At 43.6% G+C, this 22,003-nt stretch overlaps 1 protein-coding gene across 1 annotated transcript; it reads left to right on the forward strand.

Moving 5' to 3' along the window:
• The first annotated feature begins 10,240 nt into the window (after window positions 1–10,240).
• On the forward strand, window positions 10,241–18,455 carry RAP2B (RAP2B, member of RAS oncogene family). The gene has a single exon (XM_054039554.1). It carries the CDS (start codon window positions 10,763–10,765, stop codon window positions 11,312–11,314), a length of 552 nt encoding a protein of 183 aa, XP_053895529.1. The 5' UTR covers window positions 10,241–10,762; the 3' UTR covers window positions 11,315–18,455.
• The last annotated feature ends 3,548 nt before the right edge of the window (window positions 18,456–22,003 follow it).

Genomic DNA, 22,003 nt, shown 5'->3' on the forward strand with positions numbered 1-22,003 from the left:
CAGAAGCAGGAAGCCTGCCAAATAATCAGTGGGGACTGGTCCACTGAGGTGCTAAAGGAGCACTCAAGGAAGAAAGGGCCAGTGCATAGAAGCTAAATTAATTCTTTGCATTGGTCTTGCTGCAGAGGATGTGAGGGAGATTCCCACACCTGAACCATTCTTTTTAGGAGACAAATCTGAGGAACTGTCCTGGATTGAGGTATCAATAGGGGAAGTTTTGGAACAAATTGATCAATTAAAGAGTAACAAGTCATCAGGACCAGATGGTATTCCCCAGGAATTCTGAAAGAACTTGGATATGAAATTGCAGAACGACTAACTGTGGTAGGAAACCTATCACTTAAATCAGCCTCTGAACCAGATGACTGGAGGACAGGTAATGTGATGCCAATTTTTAAAAAAGACTCTAGAGGCGATCCTGACAATTACAGTCCAGTAAGCCTAACTTCAGTAATAGGCAAACTGGTTGAAACTATAGTAAAGAACAGAATTATCAGACACATAGATGAAGATGAACATGACTTGTTGGGAAGAGTCCACATGGTTTTTGTAAAGGGAAATCATGCCTCACCAATCTGTTAGAATTCTTAAAGACGGCCAACAAACATATGGACAAGGGTGATCCAGTGGATGTACTGTACTTAGACTTTCAGAAAGCCTTTGACAAGGTCCCTTACCAATGGCTTTTAAGAAAAGTAAGCAGTCCCGGGATAGGAGGGAAGGTCCTCTCATGGATTAGTAACTGGTTAAAAGACAGGAAACAAAGGGTAAGAATAATTGTCAGTTTTCAGAATGGAGAAAGGTAAATAGTTGGTCCCCCAAGGATCTGTAATGGGATGAGTGTTGTTCAACATATTCATAATTGAGCTGGAAAAAGGGGTAAACAGTGAGGTAGCAAAACTGGGTGACTGGGCAACACACTGGCAGATGAAATTCAATGTTGATAAATGTAAAGTAATGCAAATTAGAAAACATAGCTATACATACAAAATGATTGGATCTAAATTAGCTGTTACCACTCAAGAAAGAGATGTGGGAGTCATTCTTAATAGTTCTCTGAAAACATCTGCTCAATGTGCGGTTGCAGTCAAAAAAGCTAAGAGAATGTTAGGAAACATGAGGAAAGGGATAGACAATAAAACAGTAAATATCAAAATGCCACTCTATAAATCCATGCCACACCCATACCTTGAATACTGCATGCAGTTCTGGTCACACCATCTAAAAATATATATATTAGAAATGGAAAAAGCACAGCAAAAGGCAAAAAAATGATTAAGGGTATGGAGTCCACACCAAGGGTTATATTGGTATAACTACATTGGGGGGAAAAAATCACACTCCTAATTTGAAATAGTCATACCAGTTCAGAATCTACATGTAGACCTGGCTTTAGGCCTACAATTTTCAAAATTGTGTAGCTGAAATTAGCACCTAATTTAATAGAGGCTCTTGGTTGCCTATAGGTTTAGGCATCCAAAGCAACATAAACTAAACTCCAGAAAGGCACTCTTATTCCTGAGTAAAACTGTCTACGTGGGGAGTTATGCTGATATAACTATTGCAGTATAATTTTACTAGGGGTATGTCTACACTGGAAACTTCAAAGTGCTGCCGCGGGAACGCTCCCACGGCAGCCCTTTGAAGTGCGAGTGTGGTCACGCGTGAGCATTGGGAGAGAGTTCTCCCAGTGCTCCTGTTAATCCAGCCCCATGAGGGGATTAGCTCCGAGCGCTGGGAGCACGGTTTCCAGCACTCCGAGCCTGTCTACACTAGCACTTTAAAGCGCTCAGACTTACTGCGCAGGGGGGTGATTTTGCACACCCCTGAGCCAGCAAGTTAGAGCGCTATAAAATGTAAGTGTAGACAAGCCCTAATATAATTATGCTGGTAAATTTCCCTATGTAGACAAGCCCTTAGTCCTTCAAAGCACTCTTCTGTTGGCATAGCTGTGTCTACACAGGGGATTTTGTTGGCATAGCTGTGTTAGCTAAGGGGTGTAGTTTTTGTCACACCCTGACCAACATAACTGTGCCAGCAAAACTTTGTAGCATAGGCCTGGCCTTAGTCACTTTCATTGTGACTCTGCAGCTTGAAATAAGAAGGAAAGGCAGCTCAGTGCATCTAATGTAATCTCTGTCAACCAACAGCAGTTAGTCCCTGTATCAGTGTTGCTATGCAGGCCACATTAAAGGTCCCATTGATATGTATGAATAGGAGTCCTGATTTGGAGTTATGGTGGGCACAGAAATACGGCTTATTTATGTGGTTAAGGAGAGGTAAAGTATTGGGATATTCCCAATTCCTATTGCCATCCACCTTGCAGAACCAAAAATAAAGTCAAATAACTTGGGGAGTTTTCCTTAGTGTTGGACACTAGACCTCACTGGAGCATCCCAGTGATACAAAGTCCCTGGATCCTTTCCTCCATGTTTGCTTCCTATTTGTGTGCAAAAAAATTGTAAGAATTATGATATTTTAATAGCAGGTCATTTGGGGAGGAGCTGTATCTCTTGAACCCTTTGATAAAATGGACTCAAATTTGCACCACAAACTCTATCCAGACACCTGAAATGGTAATTTTCAAACCAATCTGGCTATGTATGTGAATAGCTTTAAACAGAAGCCACACTGCAACCTTAACTCTGGTGCCTCTATCCGTGCCCTATGATCAAAGGCAGTTTAAAAAGAGTAAATTTGTCTGTTTCCTTTAAAATCATCCAGGTGTCTTGAGTTAAATATCAATAGGCTCAACTGATATCATGAAAGGCAGGGGGATGACCTAATGAGTGTGGTTTATGTTTGGGTTTCTGTGAAACACATAGGATGCTATTGACATATAAGTTCTCAATAAACAAAATGCATTATTATTTCATCATTAGCAATTAGGCTTTGAAGATAAAAACTTGTTGAATTCAATGAGTAGTATCTGGTGGGGATGTAATTTGGACCTTTGCTATTGTTTCCCTGGAGATACCATCATATAATAGTCACTAACTTTACATATATAATTTGCAAATCTATGTACTTAAATTTATTAGGATTTACACAAGGTATCCACCATTTGTGACAGTGAGACTGAAGGACATACTGAGAGTTTATCTACAATGGTTTTTTTGCTCCATGTTAACTATATGGATGTAACTGCATTAGCGCAAAACTCTAGTGGGGATGCATTACACCAATGTAAAAAATGACTTATACTGGTGAAGCTTCCCTGTTTTCTAATTTAGACCAGGGACCTCTCTAATCCCTAGGCAGCTCAGAATCTGGCTGATGCAAAGGTAGTTTAAAGCCACTTTTCTCCTTTGTCTTCCATGAGACACAGCATAGTATCTCTCCCCCATTTTCTTCATTGGGAGTTTCAAGTGTGCAAAGAGTGCAGGATCAGCAACAATAGCATCATAATGCAGCCCCGCCTACGCTGGTTTTAGAACTGTATTTACACAAGCAGCAAAGAGTCCTGTGGCACCTTATAGACTAACAGACCTATACGTCTGTTTGTCTATGGCCTGGTCTACACTACGAGTTTAGGTCGAATTTAGCAGCGTTAAATCGAATTAAGCCTGGACACGTTCACACGGCTAAGTCCCTTTTTTCGATTTAAAGGGCCCTTTAAACCGGTTTCTTTCCTTCACCTCCGACGAGGGGATTAGCGATAAAATCGTCCTTAGCGGGTAGGAATTGGGGTAGTGTGAACGGAATTCGACGTTATTGGCCTCCGGGAGCTATCCCACAGTGCTTCATTGTGACCGCTCCGGACAGCACTCTCAACTCAGATACACTGACCAGGTAGACAGGAAAAGCCCCGCGAACGTTTGAATTTCATTTCCTGTTTGCCCAGCGTGGAGAGCACAGGTGCCCACGCAGAGCTCATCAGCACAGGTAACCGTGATGGAGTCCCAGGATCGCAAAAGAGCTCCAACATAGACCGAACGGGAGGTACGGGATCTGCTCACCATATGGGGAGATGAATCAGTGCTAGCTGAACTCCATAGCAGTAAACGAAATGGCAAAATATTAGAAAAGGTCTCCAAGGCCATGAAGGACAGAGGCCATAACAGCTACGCACAGCAGTGCCGCGTGAAAATTAAGGAGCTAAGGCAAGCCTACCACAAAGCCAGAGAGGCAAACGGAAGGTCCGGGGCAGAGCCGCAAACATGCCGCTTCTACGCGGAGCTGCATGCGATGCTAGGGGGTGCAGCCACCACTACCCCAACCGTGTGCTTTGACTCCATCAATGGAGAATCACGCAACAGGAAGCGAGTTCGGGGTACGAGGAAGATGAGGATGAAGACAATGAAGACATCTCACAGCAAGGAAGCGGAGAAACCGGTTTCCCCAACAGCCAGGATATGTTTATCACCCTGGACCTGGAACCAATAACCCCCGAACTCACCCAAGGCGTGCTCCCAGACCCTGAGGGCACACAAGGGACCTCTGGTGAGTGTACCTTTGTAAATATTACACATGGTTTAAAAGCAAGCGTGTTTAATGATTAAACATTAAACATTGCCCTGCCAATCGGGGCCAGTACAGCTACTGGAAAAGTCTGTTAACATGTATGGGGATGGAGCGGAAATCATCCAGGGACATCTCCAGAAAGCTCTCCTTCATGTACTCCCAAAGCCTTTGCAAAAGGTTTCTGGGGAGGGCTGCCTTATCCCATCCGCCATGGTAGGACACTTTACCACGCCAGGCCAGTAGCACGTAGTCTGGAATCATTGCATAACAAAGCATGGCAGCGTATGGTCCCAGTGTTTGCTGGCATGCAGACAACATCCATTCCTTATCGCTCTTTGTTATCCTCAGGAGAGTGATATCATTCACGGTCACCTGGTTGAAATGGGTCGATTTTATTAAGGGGACATTCAGAGGTGCTCGTTCCTGCTCTGCTGAACAGAAATGTTCCACGCTGTTAGCCACGTGGTGGGGGGGGAGGGGTGAAGTGATCATCCCCGAGAATTGGGTGTGGGGGGAGAGGGGGGATTAGTTGGGTTTGTGCTGCATGTTAACCCGGAAACCGCAGCCCCTCCTTTTACATTGCAAACCCATTTTAAATGGCCAACCCAATGGGTGCTTGGTATGGGAAATGAGGGCGCTACTGTTTGAAACCATTCCCACATGTTAAGAAGGTTAAAAAAGCCAAAAGACTGTGGCTTACCATGGCTGCCTGCAAGCCGAAATCTGTTGCCTGGCACTGCGTGAGCGATCTCTCACACCAAACCAACAGGCTCTCTATATAAGAGGAAAAATGCGACCTTGTAACAAAAGCACATGTGCTGTGTAATGTGAACAGCAAAATTTAACGTGAAAGAGTGTACCCATTGTTCTCTAAAATGTGTCTTTTCTTAACCACCTCTCCCTTCTCCTCCACCAGATGCAAATGTTTCTCCTTCACAGAGGCTAGCGAAGATCAGAAGGAGAAAATGGCGGACTCGGGATGATATGTTCTCAGAGCTACAGATGTCCTCCCATGCTGAAAGAGCACAGCAGAATGCGTGGAGGCAGTCAATGACTGATGACAGAAAAGCACAATATGAACGAGAGGAGAGATGGTGGGCTGAATCTCGGGCTGAAAATGATAGGTGGCGTCAGCTTGTAGACAGAAGGCAAGAGTCAATGGTCCGGCTGCTGGAGCATCAAACTGATAAGCTCCAGCGTATGGTTGAGCTGCAGGAAAGGCAGCAGGAGCAGAAACCGCTGCTACAGCCCCTGTGTAACCAACAGCCCTCCTCCCCAAGTCCCATTGCCTCCTCACCCAGACGCCCAAGAACACAGTGGGGTGGCCTCCGGCCACCCAGTCACTCCACCCCAGATGATTGCCCGAGGATGGGAAGGCTGGCCTTCAATAAGTGCTAAAGTTTTAAAGTTTAAAACTGCAGTGTGTCCTTTTCCTTCCCTCCTCCCCCACCCTCCCGGGCTACCTTGGCAATTATCCCCCTAGTTGTGTGATGAATTAATAAAGATTGCATGAATGAGAAGTAACAATGACTTTATTGCCTCTGCAAGCGATGCTCGAAGGGGGGAGGGGAAGGTGGGGTGGTTGGTTTACAGGGAAGTTGAGTGAACTGGGTGGGGGGGGTGGAGGGTTCATCAAGGAGAAACAAACAGAAGTTTCACACTGTAGCCTGGCCAATCACAAAACTCGTTTTCAAAGCTTCTCTGATGCCCACCGCGCCCTGCTGCACTCTTCTAACCGCCCTGGTGTCTGGCTGCGCGTAATCAGCGGCCAAGCAATTTGCCTCAACCTCCCACCCCGCCATAAATGTCTCCCCCTTACTCTCACAGATATTGTGGAGCGCACAGCAAGCAGCAATAACAATGGGGATATTCTTTTCACTGAGGTCTGAGCGAGTCAGTAAGCTGCGCCAGCGCACTTTTAAACGTCCAAATGCACATTCCACCACCATTCAGCACTTGCTCACCTATAGTTGAACAGGTCCTGACTACTGTCCAGGCTGCCTGTGTACGACTTCATGAGCCATGGCATTAAGGGGTAGGTTGGATCCCCAAGGATCACGATAGGCATTTCAACATCCCCAACGGTTATTTTCTGGTCCGGGAAGAAAGTCCCTTCCTCCAGCTTTCGAAACAGACCAGAGTGCCTGAAGACGCGAGCATCATGTACCTTTCCCGGCCATCCCATGTTGATGTTGGTGAAATGTCCCTTGTGATCCACCAGGGCTTGCAACAGCATTGAAAAGTACCCCTTGCGGTTTATGTATTTGGTGGCTTGGTGCTCCGGTGACAAGATAGGGATATGGGTTCCGTCTATTGCCCCACCACAGTTTGGGAATCCCATTGCAGCAAAGCCACCCACTATGGCCTGCACGTTTCCCAGAGTCACTACCCTTGATATCAGCAGGTCTTTGATTGCCCTGGCAACTTGGATCACAGCAGCCCCCACGGTAGATTTGCCCACTCCAAATTGATTCCCGACTGACTGGTAGCTATCTGGCGTTGCAAGCTTCCACAGGGCTATCGCCACTCGCTTCTCAACTGTGAGGGCTGCTCTCATCCTGGTATTCTGGCGCTTCAGGGCAGGGGAAAGCAAGTCACAAAGTTCCATGAAAGTGCCCTTATGCATGCAAAAGTTTCGCAGCCACTGGGAATTGTCCCACACCTGCAGCACGATGCAGTCCCACCAGTCTGTGCTTGTTTCCCGGGCCCAGAATCGGCGTTCCACGGCATGAACCTGCTCCAGTAACACCATGATTTGCACACTGCTGGGGCCTGTACTTTGTGAGAAGTTTATGTCCATGTCAATTTCCTCATCAATCTCGTCGCCGCGCTGCAATCGCCTCCTCGGCTGGTCCTGGTTTTGCTTTGGCATGTCCTGGCTCTGCATATACTCCAGGACAATGCGCGTGGTGTTCATAGTGCTCATAATTGCCGTGGTTATCTGAGCGGGCTCCATGATCCCAGTGCTAGCTATGGTGTCTGGTCTGAAAAAAGGCGTGAAACTAGTATCTGATGGACGGAGGGAGGGAGGGGCGAGTGACGACATGGCGTACAGGTACAGGGAATTAAAATCAACAAAGGTGGCTGTGCATCAGGGAGAAACACAAACAACTGTCACACAGAATGCCCCCCCCCCCCCCCCCCCAAGATTGAACTCAAAACCCTGGGTTTAGCAGGCCATTGATTTCACGGAGAGAGGGGGAAGCAAATGAATACAGAACAAATCTGGTCCATCTATTTTTTACATCTTAAGCTGGCAGCCAACGGTGCAGCATGACTGATCGCCCTCGGCATCTTCTGGGTGCTTGGTAGAAAATACTGGGCGCTTGGCAGAAAATAGTGTACTGATAGCCATCATCGTCAAGATGGTTCGATAGGACTGAGCATGTCTGCCCAGGTGCCCATGATTGAACTGCAATATGACGACGATGGATATCAGTCTTAATACACCATCTACTGCCAAAAGGCAATTAGTTAGCTGCTGCTGTGTAGCAATGCAGCCCCACGTCTGCCAGCACCCAGATGACATATGGTGACGGTGAGCTGAGCTGAGCGGCTCCATGCTTGCCGTGGTATGTTTTCTGCACAGGTAACCCAGGTAAAAAGGCGAAAATCGATTGTCTGCCGTTGCTCTGATGGAGGGGGAGGGGCCTGATGACATGTACCCAGAACCCCCCGCGACACTGTTTTGTATCATTCAGGTACTGGGATCTCAACCCAGAATTCCAATGGGCAGCGGAGACTGCGGGAACTGTGGGATAGCTACCCATAGTGCAACGCTCTGGAAGTCAACGCTCGCCTCGGTACTGTGGACGCGGTCCGCCGACTTAATGCACTCAGAGCATTTTATGTGGGGACACACAGAATCGGCTGTATACAACCGATTTCTATAAAACCGACTTCTATAAATTCAACCTAATTTCATAGTGTAGACATACCCTATAAGATGCCACAGGACTCTTTGCTGCTTTTACAGCTCCAGACTAACACAGCTACCGCTTTGATACTTGCGTTTACGCAGTTCCTGCTAAAATGGTTTTAACATGAGTTTGGCCAGCAAGTGTGGAAAACGCCCAACCATTCCAGAATGCTGTTTTTAAAAATGGGTTTGTCAGTTTGTCTCTGATTGCACTGACCAGACTGATCAAGTTATAAACCAATTTAAGAAGAACTGCATTTAAACAAGTTCTTAAATGGGGCTGAGCCTAGGATAGAGAGGGTTAATTGGATAAAAACTGAGAATTGTTAAGAATGGCCAATAGACACAAAGCAAAGATTGGAAGGTGCTAAAACAACCAGTGATGTTTTTCTTAAAACTACGAATGTCTGACTGACAGAAAGTACAAAGGAATGACTTCTGCAAACACTGGCAAATAGCCAGTGTTTCTTTGCCTCAATCACAGTCTGAGTTGTTGTTAACAAGCAACAAAATTCAAAGTTTCAAACATGTGGCAGTTGTCATTCTTGGGCATTAATTATTCAAACTTCAGGTGTGGTGTGTAACAGAAGTTTAAGGTGCTTCGAATAAAATGTCTGAGTTAAAAAAATTCAAACAGCTGCTTGTCTTTAAAGTAGGATGGGAATTAGTGCCTGTGGGTATTGTGTGGGTAGCCCTCTGAGAAGAGGGAGGACTCAGCCATACCCATATAAGCAGATGGGGGTTCCCTGCACCCCAGCAGAGGACTCTATGTGGCAGCTGCCCACCCCACGAAAGCTGGGAGGGTGGCAACAAAGTTCCCTATACATACCCCCATAGTCCTTTGCCAAGTGGCAGGGAGAGCAGCTCACTTGGTATGAAGCTGCACTTGCTCACAAGGAGTGGGGTGTGTGATCTTGACCTAGTGACCAGACACCCATGCTCCATGATACAGAGAGGGGAAACCACCATTCCTGCTTTTAATTCAGGGTATGAAACCACTAACTACCCATGCTCACGTTGAAACATAGGAGGGCCAGGTTTCCTGCTCTCTCCCTGCTCCCTCAAGAGGAGAGGAAAATGAACTTGAGCTCTAGTAGTAATTCATTCTGCAGAGAGTGTGTGTGGGGTCTTCCCTGGCCTGGGTCCCAGTCCCTTCCTACAGGTGTTGTGAGGCCTCCCTTTTCATGCCCCAGGATTCCCCCTCCTCCCCACCCCGGTCAGGTCAAAACAGGGGTAGTCAGGCAGCCTGGGGCCTTCCCAGTTATCTGCAGCAGTGAGGGTTAGGAAGAGAGATGGGAGTTACCTCTGTCCCCACAGCCAGGTCCCCTCCACCTCTCCCAAGGAGCAAGATAACCCAACTGAGCTGCCTGTCTCGGGTTGTTCTAGGCTGTCCAAACCGCCTCGTGCCCGCCACGTGTGTTTTAGGTGGGTGACCCCTGGGGTCCGGGCAAAGCGGTAAGCCACAGCCCCCCTCCCCGGCGGGGGTGCCTAGGGCTGCAGCTTGCCCTAATGCCACCTTAGAACTAACCCGAGGCGGGGGTTGCATTGCTGGGCGCTTCCGGGGAAGGGCCCCCCCCGGGCCGCACCAGATCCCTCCTCCGCCACCGCTTCTGCTCCCTTTGCAAAGTATAAGTATCCGCCAAAACTCCTTCATAGGCGGGGCAGAAAGACAGACAGCGGCTCATCGGCCAATCATCTTCCTCCCTCTGGAGACCCAATGGCGGAAGAACTCAAACCTCTGAGCCAATGAGGCAGCGCGGCCTGACGGGCACTAGGCGGCAGCCAATCCGAGCAAAAGGGCGAGCGGGGGCGCGTGTCCTTGTGTGGTCTCCCCCCGCTCCAGAAACCAATAGCGGGGGGAGGGCGTTAGCGCGAGCCAATGGGTCTGGGCGGGCTGTGAGCGGAGCTGAGCGCGAGGCTGCGGGGAAGGGATGGCCCGTGGCGGCGCGAGGCGGCACCGCGGGACTGGTGCACCACGCGCTGGCTGCCGGGGGGCGATGAGAACTCGCGATTTCCTCCCCCGCCCCGCTGGCAGCTGCCGCCTCCCCGTCTCCCAGGGCTGCTGAGGCTCGGGCACGGCGCCTGCCTGTCAGAGGGGCTCGCGCTGCCCTCGCGTTCTGCCGGGGCTCGGCCGCGGCTGCCTGGCCCACGAGCCTGCCCGGGAGGCTGAGCACAGCCCTTGCCGCGCGAAGGGGGCTGGCGCTGCCCGGGCGTTAGCCGCTGCTCACTCCCTCGCCGGCTGCTTGCTGCATGCTCACCCCGCTCCAGTGAGAGCCGCGGCGGGGCGGCTTCTCTCCCCTCCCTCCTTCCCCGCTGACTGGAGGTGGGAGGGAGAGAAGAGACCCAGAGAGGAAGGAGCCGGGTGTGCGGAGCGGAGCCATGCGAGAATACAAAGTGGTGGTGCTGGGCTCGGGCGGGGTGGGCAAATCCGCCCTCACCGTGCAGTTCGTGACCGGCTCCTTCATCGAGAAGTATGACCCCACCATCGAGGATTTCTACCGCAAGGAGATCGAGGTGGATTCCTCCCCCTCGGTGCTGGAGATCCTGGACACCGCCGGCACCGAGCAGTTCGCCTCCATGCGGGACCTCTACATCAAGAACGGGCAAGGTTTCATCCTGGTCTACAGCCTGGTCAACCAGCAGAGCTTCCAGGACATCAAGCCCATGCGGGATCAGATCATCCGGGTGAAGAGGTACGAGAAGGTGCCCATGATCCTGGTGGGCAACAAGGTGGACCTGGAGGGCGAGAGGGAGGTCTCGTATGGGGAAGGCAAAGCTCTGGCCGAGGAGTGGAGCTGCCCCTTCATGGAAACTTCAGCCAAAAACAAAGCTTCAGTGGACGAACTGTTTGCAGAGATTGTCAGGCAGATGAACTACGCTTCCCAGCCCAACGGGGACGATCAGTGCTGCTCGTCCTGCGTGATCCTCTGAAAGGGCGTGGGGGGCAATGTTGTCGTTCGCGAAGGTTTACAACAAAAAGAAGCAGCAATGTGATCGCTCGAAACAAAGATTGGAAACAACTTTGCATACACAAGGATTCCAGGCTGCAGCAGCAGCTGCTGCAGTGATCAGTGTCATGGGGTGGGGGTATTGTTGGAAACGTGGCTTTTTCAGCATGTACATTTCATCGATTTTGATTGTTGCATATTTCCCGTAAGTACCATTTACAGATTGCTGTATTGGCAACTGACGCACCAGTAAGAAAAGTTTCGGCCTGGAGAAAGGGGAGCTTGTGAGCAATCGTTTTCTAACTGGAAGAGTTAAATTACACTTAAGGAACTGAGGGGAGCAGTAAACGAAGAAACCATTGCAGAGAGGGGGGAGAGAAATCTTTCCGTGGACGTGTGGGGGTAAAACTAAGATTAGTGCTCTCTCGTCTTTAGCCAACCTTGAATGCACCCTGTGACTATGATATTGATTCTGAGGATTTCTATGCAAAGTTGGATTATTGTTACAGTGTATCCAATCTGAAGTATTGCACATCTGAACTGGGACTTTTAATAACACTGATGCCAATACAGTGTGGGGTGCCAGAACGTGTCTGCTGATCATTTGTGAAACTTTCTATTTTGTTTACCTGCTGTATCGGATGGGAGTTTGGGGGAGAGCGGTAGTATTTTTTTTTTTTTTAAATCAGCTGTGAAAATGTTACAAATCTGCACAATATTTTTTTAGTTGTGTTTTCTTCTTTTCTTCGGGGGGAGGGAGGTTTGTGGTGGTGGTTTGTTTTCCTTATTTTTGGGTTGGCAATAACTGATTTTGATTAGCTCTCTAAAGTACAAAGACTTCCTAAAATGTGATACAGGGCCAACAGCAACCCTGTGTCTGTAGAGTGCCTTCAAAACTCAGCTGTTCCAGCCGGTGCCAACCTGTGAAAGCTCCACAGAATCCCATTATCTACTACTCCAGAAACTACTTAACAGCTTCCTTTCAGTAATCACACTGAACAAGCCAGGACAAAAAGGCCTATTGTTTAGTGGAATTTATTTCTTATTTCCATTTCAGCCTTTTAAATGTCATTTCCATGTCTTGCAAATTTGGACTGCATTTAATTCAAATTTACAGGCATTTAGTTTTTTGGGAGGATTTCTTTTGTTTTGGTTCTATGATGTAGGATGTACCTCCAGCCAGCAAAGAGAAAAATCTTAATGTTGTGATGTACCAAGAAAATTCTAACAACTGTAACTTTAATTCCAGACATGCGTTTAATGTCTATCCGTTTTAAGAATTTTAATACAAATGTTTTGTTTTTTTAAAAAAAGAACAGCAAAACTGTGTTTTTTTTATTTTAATGTATTGTAAGGAGAACTGACTTTAATATGCAATCATGGCAGACATATGCTTTTTAATCATGATATTTGTCTAACCAAAATAACAGTATGTTAAGAATGGGGGAAGGTAACCTAAAATCATGAGGCTAGGGATCGTTTCTATTGTATCTACTGGTAATGTTGGAAACAGTTGAATAATTATATTTAGGCCCTGATGCTACATGAAGCTGTACGTGGGCAGAATCCTACACTTATATAAATGCTTGTTGAAGTCATTTGGGCTCTATGCAGATCAGCTTGCAGGATTAGGATCTTATTTTGTAATTTTAATAATAACATGGTTTATCGGAGTATAGGTGTTGAGGGTCAGCTGTTCATAAACTGCAAGACTTTACTAATTTACTGAAAAAGATACAGCTTTTAAAATTATGCATTAATACTGTGATTCCTTAACATTTCAAATGTAACTTGCAAAGGAGGGAAAGATGGGCTTGTGCCTATTTCTTCCCACACCCTCTTGAATTTTTTTTTTTTTTTTAAATAAGAAGGCCTGAAAGGCATTTATTTCCCCCCAAATTCCCAAATGTGTGGGGGGTTTTTTGTTTTAAACTCATGATTTGTCTGTCCAGGAAGACTTATGGGAACTAATGAAATTATGACATCACAAGAAACCAAAAGCTGAGCAATTGAGGAAGTTGGGACTTTTAGTCAAACTGATTAACACTTAGGGTGCCTAATTCTTCTCACTCCTAATTTAAACCTTGATCGTGAATTCACTGTATCCAATAGCAAAGATCCCGTTGACATCTGTTGTGCAGGATGAGGGCCTTACACAGGTGTGACTTCATTGATTTCAATCATTGAAGTGACTATTGTACTTCAGCTGAAAACTGGGCATTTTGTTTTTCTCTGATTTATAGCATCTATTTAATTTCTAATACCTAGCAAAAAAAACTTGGGAGAAATGATGCCTTAAAGATTAAACATCCACCTTCATCTGAGCTCACAATATTTCACTTCTCTTAAACCCCCAAGAAGCTTTCCTGCCAAACTAATATTTCTACAGTTAAAATAAGTTTAAAAAACAAACAAAAAAAACCCAGATGAAGAGAGCTACAAACTCTTCCCCTCCCCACCTGGTGTGTCTTCCTCCCTATATCTTCCCCCCCCCCCCCCCCCCCAAGAAAAAAATCGCCCTAGATTGATTTCTTTCAGGTCTTCTTTATATAATACATCAAAAGGTACAAACTCTTTTTAAAAAGAACAAAACAAAACCTCACTTTTGCAGTTCACCTTTAATAACTTTTTTTTTTAAAGCTGAATAAAAAAATCTGTGTGAGGACTTTAAAATCTGACGCCATCCTGAATAACTGTTTTTTATTATTAATATAAGCCACATCTTAACAGGAATTTTTCTTAAGTACTAAGATAGGCTTATTGCAGACATCTTGCATTAAAGTTTGAAAGCATATGTTATACATGTATCTTGGCCATTGCTAGTGGTCCAATCCTGTCTACATACTACATGCTTTCACCCAAGTGCTGAGGGCCTCTATCCCCCAAAACTCACTGACCTCAATGGTATTTGGAAGGTTTTTCAGCACCTTATAGAAGCTGGCCTTGGGTGATTACTGGGTGATCTCTGGATAACTTGTTCAGTAGAGTTATCTTCATAATTGCTGCTTTCAACATAATGAAACCTGGCAAATCTTCTAGTTTTCCCAGCAGAATAGAAGTTATTGACATCTAAAATTGAAGCTAAAAAATTTCAAAATACCTCATGGCTTCAAATTGCTTCATTTTTGATTGTGTGTGGTCTTTTTTAAAAAAGAAAACCTGACTAAGTAATGATGCAAGTCTGTGTGTGTATATATAGCATACACCAGCTCAACATAAATTCCAGTTTTAGCTTTGGCCTAGCAGAACAGGTGAAGGTCTTTTAATATATGTTGCTCCTTGCCAAAGGGGTGTATGCGTTAAGTAGTAACACATGGCATGGGTCTAATACAATGAGTACAAATATATACATATTCAAAAATTACATTTTCCCCTGGTTGGTGAAGACACTACAGAAAGAAGCACTGGGTAGCTAGACCTTTCAGAGAATCCAAACTGCTGTATCCTTCACTAAACATAGGCCTGGTCTATATACAAAAACTACTTTAATTATACAAGTACACCGCCTCTTTACCTCCCCTCCCACCAGTGTGCATACAGTTATCAGTGTCAAGGTGCTTTACACTGTTATGTCTTATTTCTCTTCCCTGTGGGAACAAGCTATACCAGTAAAATGTACCTTTTATATTGTTATGTACCTGAATCCACAGTAGGGGTTGTGAAAATTTAATTAATTGGGTAGAAAAATCAGACCCCATATATCCTATTGTCAATAATGACTGCATTTTTAAAAACCATGCCAAATACCTGAGCATGTACCTTTACAGGAAAGTATGTTATCTTTGAAATATCAGTCTCTATGATCACTGCAATTATGCAGTGTTCTAGAGCTAAGTGCAGCATTTGTGTTGAAGGTTTACAATAGGATAGTCAGACCTTATAGCTGACCATAATTCTACAGCCATGAAATCTAATATTGCCTACAAAAGTTTTGAGGACTCTGTTCTCATTAAAAGAATGTGTGACTGTTTTTTTGCAAAGGACATTAAGGACATTTTAACCTCTTGGTTGGTGTCATTTTGACAGACATTGCAGGATATCTAATTTCAGCTATGAGTGGCCAAAAAAAAAAAAAAAAAGTTTTTTTGTTTGTTTTTTCTGTAAGAAATCTGTGTGACAGTGAATGCCACTTGTTCTCTTAGGTCCTGCTCTTCTTGAAATTCATAGCAAAACTCAATGATTTTTAAATAGGAAAAGGACTTTGGTCCCGAAGTACTTATGAATATAATGTCATTTTTTTGACTGCTGTTTGAAGCTCCCCTACTCTGCAGATTCGAATAGCAGGAAATAAAAAAAAATTAATACTCCCTCACTACATCCGCTGAAGCTACTATTTTGGGTGCTCTGCGCATGTGATCACAAGATCTGGGACTTCTGGTGCAATCAATTATCGTGTGGGCTGTGTACAGTGTTGAAATACTATTTAAAGGTAGCTAAACTGTTCAGTAGCTTATAAAGCCTACCTCCAAAGGTGTCATTTATACTAAATGCCATCACAAAAATGTCTTTCCCCAGTATTACCGTAATGCAGTGACCCTACAGCAAGCTTTGTGTAGAAATTCAGTGCTTGTCAAGCTCTCTTATAGAAAAGGGTTTATTTTCTTTATTCACAGCCACAAAGGTAACTACTCAAACCTCTGAGTCCTGGGAATAGCTCCCTCCCCAAAAGAGAATCTCATACCTTACCCACTGTAGCAAATTCAAAATCTGGCTTTATTTCAAATAAAAAAAACACTGAAGTGAGGAGTAACCAAAATTTTAGAAATTGGAGAAGGGGATTTGGGGTGTGGGTGGTAGCTAGAGAGTAACTCTCCAATATTCAGAGTAACAGCCGTGTTAGTCTGTATCCGCAAAAAGAAGAACAGGAGTACTTGTGGCACCTTAGAGACTAACAAATTTATTAGAGCATAAGCTTTCGTGGACTATGCATCCGAAGAAGTGGGCTGTAGTCCACGAAAGCTTATGCTCTAATAAATTTGTTAGTCTCTAAGGTGCCACAAGTACTCCTGTTCTTCTTTCTCCAATATTCGTATTTGATCATCCCTTAAGTGCCATAAGGTTCATACTTTGTTTCCTATTTTATAAAATAAATAGAATGGGTAGAACAGAATGTTTGGACTGACTTTCTAGCTTTGGACCTGATTGTGTTCCCAAGAAAGCAATGGGGAGAAAATTCCTATTAAAAATCAATGGAAGTGGCATTGAACACTTTCCCTTGTCCCCGTTTTCAGCTTTACTGGTTCCTTTGTGCAGCCAGTCACTTTCAGGTTGTTAAACACACAATGAAATCTGACCCTTCTGATCAGACAGGTTACAGGGTAACTGTTTACATGGCGTAGAATGTGTGGACAGTCATTTGTTAGACTCACTAGTAGTCTCCTCAGAGGAAGTTAAAATATATACTCAAATGCACATCAGATCCTACTTTTAAGGCAACTGATGTCAGAGTGTAGTGATTAGGTAGGTGACACTCTACAAATATGCATCCGAAGAAGTGGGCTGTAGCCCACGAAAGCCTATGCTCTAATAAATTTGTTAGTCTCCAAGGTGCCACAAGTACTCCTGTTCTTTTTGTGAATACAGACTAACACGGCTGCTACTCTGAAATCTACAAATATGCTTAGCAAGATTCTGTAATAGAAGTATATTTTAGCGATAGTACCTAATTGAAAGAGACTCCTATTTTAATAAGAAAATGTGTATATTGTATAGTGCCTTTGATCAGAGGATCTGAAACTGATTTACTAATATTAAGTCTCAATGCTGGAAACAACTATTCGATGGTGTTACCATTTTTTTTCTAGTGGTGGTTTGGGCAAAGAATGAAAAATGGATAAGAATCAGTAGCTTTATTTTACTAATCCTGACAAGAAAATATTTTAAGGCAATTGGTTTCTAAAAATGTAGCCTTGGGGTTTTTTAAAATAACTTTGTCTTTCAAATTGTATGTACAAGAAATCTTTTGTAGAAAGTGTGGTGTTAATAGATATATGTCCAGGCAGCAGACAAAGTCCAGGTGTGCATATACCTCAGTGACTGCCACTTCTGCAACAGATTTTGCAAGATCTAGATTAGACATACTGATCACAATCGTGTTATTTCACCTTTTTCTGCCTTCTGGAGATAGTGCACATTCTGTTCTAGTATGATACTGGGTTGAAACAAAAGGATCATCTTGTGAGTATTCATGTTTGGAATTGGATTGCTGGATGGGAGACTGATTCTAAATGAGATTAAATGGTTCTTATCAAGTGACTATTGCAAAATAATGAAAATGCTTACTTGTTAATGTTCCCTATCCCATCCTTCTCAGTCATGAAGTGGGTCTATGTATCTCATGATTTATTTCTTTAGGTTTCTAACTATTTCAGCCAAGATAAAAGTGAGTGGAACTTTAAAAGGTTGAGTATATTTTCATTAATCTACAAGTCCTAACTGCTCCCTGACACATCAGTGGCACAGCTACAGGCTGAGCTGTAGGCATTTAACTACAGCTAGATGCTTTGTGTTCAATAGGACTCTATCAGTAAATGAATAAAATCTTACACCAACATTTCAAGAGTGGCCACTGGCAGTTTTTGGTACCTGCAAGTGTCTCAAGTTAGGCCAAAATTGTTGGTCAGTCTTGGAAATGTAGCTGCTGCTGCTGGCATTTGATTTTGGTGTGGTGACACTGGACACAAGAATTTAGAGATGTTTATTACTTAATTACCTTGAAGTGTGGTCTAGTGGGCTTACTGGGAGATAATAAATAAGACTTAGTGTTTCATGACCATTTAATAAGTAATCCTGAGGTAGGTAAAGGTTATTTTCCAGTTGAAACTGGGTAAGCCCATTAACATCTTGTTACCTCCAGAGGACTTAGAAAGTCTGGCAGAGATGGAAATGAGGGTGGGGCACAGGGATGAGACACAGAGAGCAAGGGTATGTTTCAGTAGCTGGGAGCAAGGCATTCCTGACTTGCACAACTGAAAGGGTAACTGGGCCCCAGGGTGTGTTTCTCCCAGTCATGTGCCTAACTCTGCTCAGCTGACTTGCCATATGATTCTTGAGAAGTCATTTGGTTTTCCTCTATACCTCAGTTTCTTCAACTGTATAGGAAAATAAATTCTGATTTCAGTGAATTTTTATTAATTTCTTCTATCTGAGGATTTGGCCTAGTAATTGGTAGTACAAAAATGAAATACGAGGAGAAGGTCAAATAAAGCAAGGAACACGGATAACAGAGAAGGTGCCTAGAAAAGATGATCCACTACTTCAAAGTGGATGCAATTGGTGCTTTTTTTGTTTTTGTTTTTACCCCGAAGTAGTTGGTCTCAAATTTACTCAAAATCTTGCTCTTTAATGAAAAGCATCAAATAACAAAGTGGTAAACTTTGTATAACCATCTCTAACACCTAAAATCAGTAAAGATATTTAAAAAGTGACTTTGGTTTAGAGAAAGGATTATATGCTGGTTGTTAGGCATTGTAAATGAATTCCATGCATATTACTGAGGAGAGACTTGATCTGTATTTGAGGTTGTAATGCCTGTATTGCTAAGGGTTTATAAAAATCTCCATGGAATACGAACCATAGACATGATAGCCACAAAGTAAAGTTGTTTGCAAGGTAGGCTGTAAGGCCTTCAGTAAATAATGATTCATCTGAGTTACTTTAGTAGTAGCCTGGAGAAAGAATCAAGAAAACCCTTCTGTCTTTAAAACTAAGGGAGTATAAATAGTATGGATGGTAAATGGGTTTTGTTCATAAGCTCAAATGCTTAAAATGAGCAGAGTAATATATAGCCCTTTGGGGATGAAAGGGACCAATTATTCCTCCTCTTCACTGCCGGGTGTATTCTGGGGTTGCTATTGTATTTCCTTGTCAAGAGTGAAACAAAAACTGCATGATTGCTGTTACCGTTACCACCACCACCACCACCACCGTTTCATAAAGTGGCTAACCACATGTAAACGCTCACTGTAAGCTCTGGCGTTCTCTTTTTAATGTAAAGGGTAAAAAAGTCCCAATAACAGTGATATGTAACTATTTTGTTGCATACTAAAACCTAGCAGTTGAAAGGATGGGTCACTTCTGAACTCTCAGGACAATGCATCATTTTCAGCTATATACTTAAGTTTAGATCTACTGGAAAGTGAGCACGTGTACTGCCTGTTTGACTCTCACCTTTTTTTTTTTTTTTTTTTTTTTTTTTTTTTAACATTATGCACCAGTGCTAGGCAGCAAAGGGAAACTAAACAAAGTATTTGTTGCAACGTACAGTGACTGGAGAATCTGGAGAAAATTCCTATAACTAAGATTTAGAAGTAATTGTCCAATCCACTTCATTTTACACTGGTTGCTGTTGTGAGGTGTAGATACACAATCAAGCTACTCTTCTAGACAGACAAAAAAGGCAGCAGTCATCTGCAGATCTATTTGGGTTTGTCAACAATACACATAAGTCTAGGTTCTGACTCAGGTTTGAATCCAAGCCCCAGGACCTGGCTCCTAGGAGCCTGCTGTGATTGGGGTCCAAGCCATGACATTTTGCAGTGAGGACATGGGTCATGCTGCAGACCTGAGCCAGAAGATCTTCATGACGCAGTATGGACGCATTCGCATGACTGTGAGACCAAGGTCCGCTAATTGTAAGATCAGGTTTACATTGTAGTGTGGACACTCAAGCATGGGCTTGGAAAAACCTAGTACACAAGCCTTGGTCCCACAGACCCAGGTTTAAAATGCCATGTGGACAGACCCTTGAAGATGTGGGCACAATTTATGCAAATGTGAGCATGTGTGTTTAAAATATATAACTTAAGGAACGGGAAGGATGGATGCCTCTTTCATACCCGAAATGCATTTGGGAAAAGTACCATGCTCTGAACAATCATCTGTTAGCCAGCCTATCTAGCTGGTCAGCTGATACGGAATTATAGTCAAGGGACCAAGACAGAGCTGCCAAAGCTGAGAAAAGCAGCAGGGTTACTTTGTATCTTTTAACACCTCTTCAGGCGTTTTGAAATTGAGCAGGTTTAGTATACCTAGTCTGTAATCTAATAATTCAGGAATATGATTAATTTTACTATTAATTTGGGAAATGTTCAGATTAAAATAAACAGTGCAATATAGCTTTTGATTTAAGTATAAAACACTCTGATAGATCCAAATATTGCCCTGTAAACAAGCAGTATTAGTTGTGGATGATAACACAGTTGAAGTGTGGATCACTGACCCTCGCTTTCTATGCCTGTGGAAAATGTGTCCAGAACAATGTGTTATATGGCACCTCTCACACCAAACACTCTACGACCTTTATAACTACTGAAATGTGGGTAGCTCACTGCTAATTTTTATTCTAACTATATAAAGTGATCCAGCTGTAAAATACAGTTTGCTGCCTATATAAAGGTTAATGCAAAAATATTCCTTTCCATGGCCCTTTTGGAAACCTCTTTTGTTATCTGTTACATGTTTATACCAAAATGTTGTCTTAATGAGTAATTATACCACTCTCTCCAGTGTGGCCTAGTTAATACCATAAAAAGCACAGGCAACAATGCATCTAGACCAGACAGGCTCTATTATCAGCCTGAAGGAAAGGCACCATTTAACCTTAAAAATTGTGCTTGCTTTCATATAGCTTTTCTGAACCTTTTGTAGCTTAAACTCTGCTAACCCTTAGAATGCTAACATTGTTGGCATGGACTGGTGGCTGGAAGCAGGAACTTCTGACTTCTGGTCCCAGTTTTGCCACTGATGTTGTGCAGCCTTAGGTTAAGTTGCCCCATCTTAACTTTTCTCCCCATCCCCAATATGGTGACAGTGACAACCTCGCAGGGGTGTTGAGGATTAGCTATTTGTAAGGTGCTTGGTAGCTACATAAAAGTGCTAAATATTCAGGGTTTTCTTTAATATATGTGCACAGCATTCAGAGGGTTTTTCCTTAAAATTTAAGTTTAAAAAATGCAATTCTGACAAAGATACAAAAAATAGCTAATGGTGTGTATATTTAATGTGGCTTGTGGTTAAAAATAAGACTGGAAGCCCAGGTACAGAAGTTCTAGTCCTGACTTATTTGCCACTGGCTTATAGTGTGACCTGGGGCAAGTAACATATGGCTCAATTTTCTAAACATGCAGTGTGGTTGTGCACAAGAATGTTTTTTCTAGAACATTTGTATTTGTATATAGAAATATGTTTCACACGTGTATATTGTGCACAAGATGCCTTCCAGATTTTGACATTGTAGTCCTTTTTGTGCCTTATTTACTTGTGTGTAAAATGGAGTTACTAATACTTATGTACCCCCATAGGATCTAGTGATGTTAGGCCTGATCTAAACACACAGTTGTGCCAATACAATTGTTGGTTATACCGGCTTAGTTAAACTGGTGTAACCTCTGTGTGCAGACAAGCCCTAAGTAAAATATTTTTGAGATACTTGGATAAAAAAAAAAATCAGTATCTATAATCTGCAACACAATGGCAGTGGGGTGTGTGTGTGTGTACATTATTTTTGAAGTGCGCAGCATTTTTTAAACAGTGAGGCTTGAAATTTTCCCCAAATCATAAAACATTTCCAGCCCAGTGTGTTAGGTTGTAACAATAAGGAGTTACCATAGAATCAACAAAGTGGTGGACTATGCTTTATTTTAACAGGTTTGTAATAGAAAATTGAAACCAA

This window comes from Malaclemys terrapin, chromosome 9 (assembly GCF_027887155.1).
Source record: "Malaclemys terrapin pileata isolate rMalTer1 chromosome 9, rMalTer1.hap1, whole genome shotgun sequence".
NCBI classification, from domain to species: domain Eukaryota; kingdom Metazoa; phylum Chordata; order Testudines; family Emydidae; genus Malaclemys; species Malaclemys terrapin.